Source organism: Ambystoma mexicanum, chromosome 11 (assembly GCF_040938575.1).
Source record: "Ambystoma mexicanum isolate Mex_15411 chromosome 11, UKY_AmexF1_1, whole genome shotgun sequence".
NCBI classification, from domain to species: Eukaryota; Metazoa; Chordata; class Amphibia; order Caudata; family Ambystomatidae; genus Ambystoma; species Ambystoma mexicanum.
Window position 1 is genome coordinate 196,727,706 of NC_090934.1, and position 12,008 is coordinate 196,739,713.

Below are 12,008 nucleotides of genomic sequence, written 5' to 3' on the forward strand. Positions count from 1 at the left end.
AGAGTGTGTGGTGTAAAATAAGCTTGTCTGTTATGCTGTTCGTTTGCCATTAGTATATTTAAAGTCTGATTGGAGGAGTGCTATATTGTATTGCTAGTAATGATAAGGAGATTGTTTGCATTATTAAAATTAATGACCTAAAAACATGTATTCACATTTCAATCCCTCCAACGCGTGTTCATCTTTCTATCAACAAGAGAAAGATGCTCAAGGGCTGGTGATCTGAAATATTAACTATCAAACCTTGAGTTTTTTCATCTGTAGTCATTCTGTACAAATGTAAACTTTAGACCTTTCATTAATATTTAGTTTTGTTTATTCTGACTTTGTGTTTGCCTTCTAGATCCAAGCAGGACTTCACTTAATCCTTTACCTACTACACCTGCGCCAACCACAACACCAGTGCCAACGACGACAACAACAACAACAACAGAGCCAACAACTACAACACCAATAAAAACAACACTATCAGCGCCATTGACCATTGCAACAACACAAGTGGCAACAACAATCACATCAATTTCATCAACAACTACAACAACAAGGCCAATGACAACCACAGCAAAACTGCTACCAATGACCTCAACAAAACCAGTGCCAACAACAATCACATTGTCAACAACCACAACAACAATGGCACCAGTGGCAGCAGCAACATCACAAGTGCCCCCAACAACCACAATACCATTACCCCCTAAAACACCTACAACACCAGTGTCAACAACAACAACTCCACTAAGAACTGCATCCATCGCAACAACCATAACAACACCTGTCCCAATATCAACCACACAACCATCATCATCTACAACATTAGTGCCAGAAACAACCACAACACCAGTGCTAACAACAAAAAGCACATCAGCACCAATGCCAACAACAAACGCAAAAGAACCAGTGCCAATACTGACCATAACAACACGTATGCTACTGACAACTACAACAACAATGCAAACAACACCAGTGCCAACAACCACAATACCAGTACCAACAACACCAAGCACTACATTGGCACCAATGCCAACAATAAACACAAAATCACTTGCACCAACACCAGTACTAATAACTAGTACAACACCAATTCCAACAGAAACCACAACATTTCTAGTAGTAGCAGAAATAACTACACAAACAGCAGTAAAAACCACACCAATACCAAAACTGACCACATTAACACCAATACAAACAACCATGACACAACCACCAACAACCCCAACATCAATAGTGTCTACAATAGACAAACCAACCTCACCACCAATAACACAAATACCAATACGACCAACACCCGTACCAACAACAACCACAATGACACCAGTACCTACAGAAATCACAAACCCAGGGGTAACAACAACCTCAATAACACAATCACCAGCAACTGAATTGACACCACAATCTGAGCTCATCAGTACAGCAGCACCACCACTTGCACTTACCACTGAAGCAACATCATCAGATACATCTGCACATGAAAACATGATAGAAGAGTCAGCCATATCAATGGTCAACCAACAGGAAAATAATGGCAAACTCCAAACAAGAGAACAGGAAGTTTCAACACTGCGGACCACCATAGATCCTTTGTCTGCTGATAATATTGAAACTTCCAGGGAAGGATTTTCGGAAGGTTACGGTGAAGGTTCTGTGGCCATTATCCTCTTTTCAATGGCAACAACAACCACAAAGCCAGTGTCAACAGCAACCATTAAAGAAACATCATTAGATACATCTGCACATGAACACATGACAGAAGAGCCAGCCATATCAATGGCCAATCAACAAGAAAATAATGGTGAACCTAAAACAAGAGGAGAGGAAGTTCCTACACTGTGGCCGACCATGGAACCTATGTCTGCCAATAATACTGAAAGTTCTGAGGAAGGAATTTGGGAAGGTTCTGGTGAAGTTTCCGAGGCCATTTCTCTCTTTCCAATGTCAACAACATCCATAAAGCCAGTGTCAACATCAACCATTAAAGCAACATCATCAGATACATCATCACATGAACACATGACAGAAGAGCCAGCCATATCAATGGTCAATCATCAAGAAAATAATGGCAAACCCGAAACAAGAGAAGAGGAAGTTCCTACACTGCGGCCGACCATTGAACCTACGTCTGTCAATAATACTGAAGGTTCTTTGGAAGGTTCTGGTGAGGATTCTGGGGCCATTTCTCTTTTGCCAATGTCAACAGCATCCATAAAGCCAGTGTCAACATCAACCATTAAAGCAACATCATCAGATACATCTGCAAGTGAACCCATGACAGAAGAGCCAGCCATATCAATGGTCAATCAACAAGAAAATAATGGCGAACCTAAAACAAGAGGAGAGGAAGTTTCAACACTGCGGGCGACCATGGAAACTATGTTTGCCCATAATACTGAAAGTTCTGGGGAAGGATTTTTGGAAGGTTCCGGTGAAGAATCTGGGGCCATTTCTCTTTTGCCAATGCCAACAACAACCACAATGCCAGTGTCAACATCACCCACTAAAGCAACATCATCAGATACATCTTCACGTGAACACATGACAGAAGAGCCAGCCATATCAATGGTCAATCAACAAGAAAATAATGGCGAACCTAAAACAAGAGGAGAGGAAGTTTCAACACTGCGGGCGACCATGGAACCTATGTCTGCCCATAATACTGAAAGTTCTGGGGAAGGATTTTTGGAAGGTTCCGGTGAAGAATCTGGGGCCATTTCTCTTTTGCCAATGCCAACAACAACCACAATGCCAGTGTCAACATCACCCACTAAAGCAACATCATCAGATACATCTTCACGTGAACACATGACAGAAGAGCCAGCCATATCAATGGTCAATCAACAAGAAAATAATGGTGAACCTAAAACAAGAGGAGAGGAAGTTCCTACACTGTGGCCGACCATGGAACCTATGTCTGCCAATAATACTGAAAGTTCTGAGGAAGGAATTTGGGAAGGTTCTGGTGAAGTTTCCGAGGCCATTTCCCTCTTTCCAATGTCAACAACATCCATAAAGCCAGTGTCAACATCAACCATTAAAGCAACATCATCAGATACATCATCACATGAACACATGACAGAAGAGCCAGCCATATCAATGGTCAATCATCAAGAAAATAATGGCAAACCCGAAACAAGAGAAGAGGAAGTGCCTACACTGCAGCCGACCATTGAACCTATGTCTGTCAATAATACTGAAGGTTCTTTGGAAGGTTCTGGTGAGGATTCTGGGGCCATTTCTCTTTTGCCAATGTCAACAGCATCCATAAAGCCAGTGTCAACATCAACCATTAAAGCAACATCATCAGATACATCTGCAAGTGAACCCATGACAGAAGAGCCAGCCATATCAATGGTCAATCAACAAGAAAATAATGGCAAACCCGAAACAAGAGAAGAGGAAGTTTCAACACTGGGGGCGACCATGGAACCTATGTCTGCCCATAATACTGAAAGTTCTGGGGAAGGATTTTTGGAAGGTTCCGGTGAAGAATCTGGGGCCATTTCTCTTTTTCCAATGCCAACAACAACCACAATGCCAGTGTCAACATCACCCACTAAAGCAACATCATCAGATACATCTTCACGTGAACACATGACAGAAGAGCCAGCCATATCAATGGTCAATCAACAAGAAAATAATGGCGAACCTAAAACAAGAGGAGAGGAAGTTTCAACACTGCGGGCGACCATGGAACCTATGTCTGCCCATAATACTGAAAGTTCTGGGGAAGGATTTTTGGAAGGTTCCGGTGAAGAATCTGGGGCCATTTCTCTTTTGCCAATGCCAACAACAACCACAATGCCAGTGTCAACATCACCCACTAAAGCAACATCATCAGATACATCTTCACGTGAACACATGACAGAAGAGCCAGCCATATCAATGGTCAATCAACAAGAAAATAATGGTGAACCTAAAACAAGAGGAGAGGAAGTTCCTACACTGTGGCCGACCATGGAACCTATGTCTGCCAATAATACTGAAAGTTCTGAGGAAGGAATTTGGGAAGGTTCTGGTGAAGTTTCCGAGGCCATTTCCCTCTTTCCACTGTCAACAACATCCATAAAGCCAGTGTCAACATCAACCATTAAAGCAACATCATCAGATACATCATCACATGAACACATGACAGAAGAGCCAGCCATATCAATGGTCAATCATCAAGAAAATAATGGCAAACCCGAAACAAGAGAAGAGGAAGTTCCTACACTGCGGCCGACCATTGAACCTATGTCTGTCAATAATACTGAAGGTTCTTTGGAAGGTTCTGGTGAGGATTCTGGGGCCATTTCTCTTTTGCCAATGTCAACAGCATCCATAAAGCCAGTGTCAACATCAACCATTAAAGCAACATCATCAGATACATCTGCAAGTGAACCCATGACAGAAGAGCCAGCCATATCAATGGTCAATCAACAAGAAAATAATGGCAAACCCGAAACAAGAGAAGAGGAAGTTTCAACACTGGGGGCGACCATGGAACCTATGTCTGCCCATAATACTGAAAGTTCTGGGGAAGGATTTTTGGAAGGTTCCGGTGAAGAATCTGGGGCCATTTCTCTTTTGCCAATGCCAACAACAACCACAATGCCAGTGTCAACATCACCCACTAAAGCAACATCATCAGATACATCTTCACGTGAACACATGACAGAAGAGCCAGCCATATCAATGGTCAATCAACAAGAAAATAATGGCGAACCTAAAACAAGAGGAGAGGAAGTTTCAAAACTGCGGGCGACCATGGAACCTATGTCTGCCCATAATACTGAAAGTTCTGAGGAAGGAATTTGGGAAGGTTCTGGTGAAGTTTATGGGGCCATTTCTCTCTTTCCAATGTCAACAGCATCCATAAAGCCAGTGTCAACATCAACCATTAAAGCAACATCATCAGATACATCTGCAAGTGAACACATGACAGAAGAGCCAGCCATATCAATGGTCAATCAACAAGAAAATAATGGCAAACCCGAAACAAGAGAAGAGGAAGTTTCTACACTGCGGAACACCATAGAACCTATGTCTGCCAATAATACTGAAGGTTCTTTGGAAGGTTCTGGTGAAGATTCCGGGGCCATTTCTCTTTTGCCAATGTCAACAGCATCCATAAAGCCAGTGTCAACATCAACCATTAAAGCAACATCATCAGATACATCTGCAAGTGAACCCATGACAGAAGAGCCAGCCATATCAATGGTCAATCAACAAGAAAATAATGGCGAACCTAAAACAAGAGAAGAGGAAGTTTCAACACTGCGGACCACCATAGAACCTATGTCTGCCAATAACACTGACGGTTCTGAGGAAGGACTTTTGGAAGGTTCTGGTGATGTTTCTGGGGCCATTTCTCTCTTTCCAATGTCAACAGCATCCATAAAGCCAGTGTCAACATCAACCATTAAAGCAACATCATCAGATACATCTGCAGGTGAACACATGACAGAAGAGCCAGCCATATCAATGGTCAATCAACAAGAAAATAATGGCAAACCCGAAACAAGAGAAGAGGAAGTTTCTGCACTGCGGTCCACCATTGCACCTATGACTGCCACTGATGCTGACAATTCTTTGGAAGCTTCTGGTGAAGATTCCGGGGCCATTTCTCTTTTGCCAATGCCAACAACAACCACAATGCAAGTTTCAACATCACCCACTAAAGCAACATCATCAGATACATCTGCAAGTGAACCCATGACAGAAGAGCCAGCCATATCAATGGTCAATCAACAAGAAAATAATGGCAAACCCAAAACAAGAGAAGAGGAAGTTCCAACACTGCAGACCACCATAGACCCTCTGTCTGCCAATAATACTGAAAGTTCTGGGGAAGGATTTTTGGAAGGCTCTGGTGAAGTTTCTTTCGATTCTTAAAACCTTGAGCTGCCAAGAGTGCCCAGCTCCTGGCACCCGGAGGGGTGGGTGCATCCTGCATCTGTGCATCCACATCAAGCAGGGAAATTCTGTCTGAAATTGTAAAAATCGTCATCCACTATTAATTGTTTCTCAGATTGTTGCCAGTGAATATGGATCCAGGACTCTTTATCGATCTGCATGTTCCCAACGTGCAGCATCCCAATTTTGCCTATTTTCTTTTCTTAATAGAGGTCTCCTATAAACCCATGCACACATAATTTCCCCTTATATCTTTCCCCTGCATTCTACCATACACTAACCTTGCCTTCCAGCACCCCCTGCTTTTTGGGGCACAATCAAATTTTGGAAACAAATGCACAATGCACATTTCGGAATCAGAATCACCCCCATTCTCCTACTATTCAGAACAGGACTCAAGTCCCACCTCTTCAAGGAGTCTTTCCTCCTCAACACCTAGGCCATCACATCGCCCCTGCACCACCTGACTCACTAGACGCCGCCGGCCCCTCTCTTCCCTCCGTCCAATACAGTTGCACCCCTCCGCTGTCCACTTCTGTATCCTACTCCCCCCCCCCGCTGTATATCTGTTCTGTTGTTACCACTGAAAAGCACTCTGTTATGCATCTGTAATGTTGTACTCCTGTGTGAAGTGCTCCGTTATGTATCTGGGTTAGAGTATACCTCTGTAAAGCGCTTCGGTTCTACTTGAAGCTAGGTCTGTGCTCAATAAATAAGCATCATTGGCTCTTCTAATTACATTGCATAATGGGTATTGACTATCATACACCAGCTATTTCTATCAACATGCACAGATGTTCACAAGTGTTGTTGGGCTGGTGCAAAATGTGAAAACATTCCTTCACTGATACAGGGTGCCTCCACCTTTTTTACTGTAATGTTAAGCCCTACACTACACAAGCCTCTGGGAACCCGCATTTCACGGCATTCAATGCTGTGTGTATTTCGGCGTAATTAACTAATCTGCATGCAAGTGGAAACACACAGCACAGGCATGTAAATTGCAGTACATAGTCCTATCAGTCTCCCTGGCCTCCATCTTGTAAATTACAAAAGGTGGGAAGTTGGGGTTGTCATAAAGAGAGGACGATGATTACAGTGTAACTGTGAGCAGAGAGAGAGCGAGAGAAACAGATAGAGAAGAAAAGACAAAGGGTGTGGGTGCTCCAGGGAAAGGCAGAGAGAGAGACAAAGACAGCAAGAGACAGAGAGCGAGAGACCGAGAAGGTGAAAAGGAGATAAAGGGAGGCAGAGAAACCACATTTAAAGAAAGGCAGAGGACCAATGAGACAGATGCAGACAGAGATGGAGAGGGACAATCGAAGCAGGTAGGCAAGGCGTACCATCACATCAAAACCTGCAGCACGAGGGGAGGCGGCTGAAGCAAAACATTAAAATGTGACGGAAAGCGGTAGAGGGTCATGAGTGCAACCTCATGACATGAAGTGGGATTCAAGAGGGCCACGATTACAACATCCCAACATAACACAGGAGGAAGGACGCTAAGGAGTAAACTAGCACATTATGAAACATAAGGGTAGGGGTTCAGGAGTAAAACAGTAGACCACAAAGCAAAGGGATGAGGCTAAGGAGGAAAACAGCACAATGTTAAACATAAGGGAAGAGATCAAGAATGAAAATAGTAGACTACAAAGCAGAGGGGGTAAAACAGCACAATATGAAACATAGGGGAAGGGATTCAGGATTAAAACAGTAGACTACAAAGCAGATGGAAGAGGCTCAGGAGTAAAACAGAACAATACGAAACGTAGGAAGAGATTGAGGATTAAAACGCTAGACTACAAAGCAGAGGAAAGAGGCTTGGGTGTAAAGCGAGGTGTCTTAGTAGCAAAGTATTTAATCAACACCAGCATGGCGCCTACTTGACTTAACTTGACCTCACCCTTATAACTGCCGGTCACACAATAGCTATATCGCCTACCAAAGAATGCTTACGGGTTGCCTCCAATCAATTTCCACCAATTAACTAACACCTTATGGTCTCACCAGCAATTTCAATAGAGAAGACCCCAGCGAGAAGCATTCCTGTGCTGGCAACAGCTTTTCTTTGCAAGAGCTGTCCATCTCCATAGGACATCGTGATGATTCACTGGGTAGGGCCAAGCCTTCCACTTTGCGAACGAACTGCAAATGTAGGCCTTGGACAAGAGACGATTGTGGATTTCTAACCGTGGATATCAAGGCAAATATTAAATAAATATTTCATGACAATATCCTTCTCTTTATTTAGTGGTATCTGCATGCTTTTCTCTTCGCATACATGGGAGTTCTATACAGATACCAGAATGCTGGAAACTCTGTATTTTAAACAGAAAAAGTGTTTGCCACTATTCAGCTACACTGCATCATTACATATCATTCCTGAGTAGCATTAGCATGGGTCAACTCAAGGTTCACTCGTTATGCAGAAAGCATAGTATGCATAGGTACTCTATCTTTACAGTGAGCTTGTCTCTGAGTATTATAGGGTATTATTTATATACTTCTAGTGTATTTATTTACATGCTTCTAAACCTCATTTTACAACACTAGAAAATGAAGAAAAACAAATGTCACAACGCGCAACAGAATCATATTCAGAAATACCGCCAAACTCGTTTTCCATTACGGCAAGGCCCGATACATAACTTGGCGCAATGAACGTGCTAAAGAGAACGATTCTCTGCGCCAAATGAGGACGCCCAGGCTCCACCAGTACTCTCAAGTGGGACTGGGCGTCCTCGTAGTGCAGGACAGTGCACCTTCAGGATTATGCCTGCTTTAGTTATAACGGGCGCAATCCTTAAATCTGCCGAGAACACAGGTGTATATGAATACTTTCCTATACACCAAAATAAGCAGCTTCAACGGTGAAGCTGCTTACTATGGTGTATAGGAAAGTGTTCCTATACACCAGTGTAAATTAAAGTGTTCATTCATTTACACCAAAGTAAGCAGCTTCAACGTTGCAGGCCCATATTCTGAACTTGGCGCAGTGAAGGTGCTAAACAGCACAAAAAGAGGAAACTGCACCAAAAGAGGACGCCCAGGCTCCACAAGTATTCTCAAGTGGGCCTGGGCGTCCTCATAGAGCACGACAGTGCACTGTGTGGATTGCGCCTGTTTTTAGTTGTAATGGGCGCAATCCAATCTCCACAGCATTTTTGTAAAATAATGACATATTAGTTATTTTACAAAAATGCTGCTGAGAACACAGGTGTGTATGAACACGTTCCTATACACCAAAGTGAGCAGCTTCAACATTGCAGGATGTTGAAGCTGCTTACTTTGGTGTACAGGAAAGTGTTCATATACACCTGTGCGGTGTTCATGTACACCAAAGCAAGCAGCTTCAAAGTTCCAGAATGCAACGTTGAAGCTGCTTGCTTTGGTGTACATGAAAGTGTTCTTATACTCCTGTTTTGTGTATTTGAACACTTTCATTTAAAGCGAGCAGCTTCTGCTCGCTTTGGTGTAAATAAAAGTGTTCATATACACCCATACGGTGTATCTGAACACTTTCATGTACACCAAAGCAAGCAGCTTCAACGTTGCAGGGTGAAAAAGGTTGCCGCTGCTTGCTTTGGTGTAAATGAAAGTGTTCATATACAACACACGGGTGTATATGAACACTTTAATGTACACCAAACAAGGCTTCTTGTGGTACTCCTCCAGTCTAACGCCACCAAAAGAGTACTGTATATTTGTGCTATTTTAGCGCACATATTAAACTGGATGAGTGCCACAAGAATGCCCTTCCTAAAAGCTAGTTAACAAATGTGGCGGTTGCTAGGTTGGTTTCCAACCCATTCTAGCAACGCCACATGTATTCCGAAAGTGGTGCATTCCTTCTGACTTCGGAAGAATGCGCCACATTCAGAATAGGGCTTAAGTACCAGAAAGGTTGTTAAGCCTTTTAACGTCTTTTTTTGGTACAAACACCTGGATGAGAATAGGGGCCTCGGAAGAATGCACCATTTTCAGAATAGGTCTTAAGTACCGAAAAGGTAATCAGCCCCTCAATTTGACAGATTCAAGTCAGATTATGGGTGGGGTAACAGCAGTGTTAATTCCCCTTTTTGGAGTCATAAGGCTCCATGATTGTTGCCTGCAAAGTGGAGTAGACACCTCCTGTAATATGCTGAAGGCATCACCTCCACTTTTCCATGGCACTCATAATTCCGGCAAAGTCAGACGCTGTCTGCAGCTATGACGTGTGTGCTGTGATTGGCGCTGCTCATGGGTGGCTGGGTGCTGTGAAGCCCTGCGTATGGTGTCTGGTTCCAGGATGGTAGAGAGCTGTGTAGCAGGTGTGGGTTACTGCCTGAGCCTTGCCAAATATACCTTTTGTACAGTGACTGCCTACGTCAAAAACCGCACGAAAGAGGCAAAGAGCTGCTGCCCCCTTGGGGAACTGCCACTCACCTGTTGGACAGTCTGCCACACCACCCCCTTCTCAGACCTACCCCTCAGCTGTGCTTCACTCCCCCTGGATTCTTCCTCTTCTTCTTCTTGTAAGGGTGACTCCAGAAACCCAGAGATGGCGATTTCCATCTAACTAGATGATGTTTGCCAAAATATGCACCAATCAGCCAACCATCACCACTAGATCTCTCCCCACTTCCCAGTCTCCCGCACAAATTGAAGAAGGAACCTACACTGTTTATCCTCCACCCCTCTTTTCCAACAGAACAATTCAGATAACCCCCATACAACCACCCCAATGCCACTCATCCTAACTCTGAGCAATTCCCTCTGCACATGAAACCTCACACATTCCATGATATAATAAGACACCGTCTCCCGGCAACCGAAAGCCTCACATGCCGCTGGGGCAACTCTACCCATCATACACATCCACCCCACCAACCCTGCATGACCCTTCCTGAGGTGATTCAAAATAGGTTCCTCCCTCCGTGCCAACCCTACACCCCCTCAAATGCCCAATCCCGCACCTCCCTACACTCTGCATACAACTGAAACCCCTTCGCACTCATATCCCACCGATCCTGCCAAATATCCTTAATCGTGCCTCGCATCATCACCTGTACCTCAGCCACACTCAATGGGCCTTCCACATCCCCCCTCAGCGTGGTCCCATACGCAGCCCAATCCACTAACTCATTACCCAAGACCCCAGAATGACGGGGGACCCAAGCCAACTCCACCACTATACCCCCCGCAACACACACCTCTAATCGCCTTCTAATTACCCTCCTCGATAGCCAACAATACATTCATCGAATACTCAAACACCACCACTTTAACCATCTGTTTCCCCATAATCTGAAGCACTGCCATATTAACAGCCATCAACTCCGCCATGCAGATGGACACATTGTTAGAAAACCTAGCCACCCAAAACTCCTCATCCATCTAAAAATAGCAGGCCATACCAACACTGTCCCTCTCCCGATCCCTGGAACCATCTGTATATACCTGAGCGCCAACTTTCCCCCCCACATACTGCACTTCCATCCTCTTAATCAGCCCTGATCACCACTCTTCTTTACCACCACCTTCGCCAAATTCAAACAGATAAGTGGATCATGCCGCATCCAAACAGGCACCACCACCCTCATACACAACCCCTCCACCCCCAATCGTTTCACCAACCTGTCCGCATGGAACCCAAAAGTCCCCCCTTTCCTCTCCCAACTCCCACTCTTATTGGCATGCAACCAATTAACCACCAGACACTTCTTCGCAGGATTCCACTCACTGAGGGACTTACATCTCAACCAATACTGGGCACACAGCTCCTCCCTTCTCAAATCCAATGGCAGCATCCCTGCCAACACTTGCACTGCCTCTGTGGGGGATGACCGAATTGTCCCAGTCACAATTCTCATCGCCCTTGCCTGAACACCATACAACACATCCAGCTGAGGCCGACTCTAACTGCTCTGCAGCTGAACACCTAACTCCAGCACACTCCTGACCGACCCCACATACAACATCCTCATACTCCTCTGCCCTCCATCCCACTCCTGACCCGATACTGCCTTCAATGAATTAAGACGTCTTTTACACTTTGCCACCATCCTCTCCACTTGTAATTTTCACAACAGGTGCTCATCCAAGAGCACACCAAGATACCAGAATTCGACGCCCGCACCAAC

General features: G+C 44.4%; 1 protein-coding gene across 1 annotated transcript in view; it reads left to right on the plus strand.

Annotated features, from left to right (window-relative positions):
• Window positions 1-8,118, plus strand: part of LOC138503229 (mucin-2-like) — an 81,058-nt gene extending 72,940 nt beyond the window's left edge. The window contains exon 4 of the mRNA XM_069622815.1: window positions 344-8,118. Coding sequence (XP_069478916.1) covers window positions 344-5,865 — 5,522 coding nt within the window. The 3' untranslated portion in view covers window positions 5,866-8,118. The remainder of the gene's footprint in view (window positions 1-343) is intronic.
• Window positions 8,119-12,008: the final 3,890 nt, after the last annotated feature.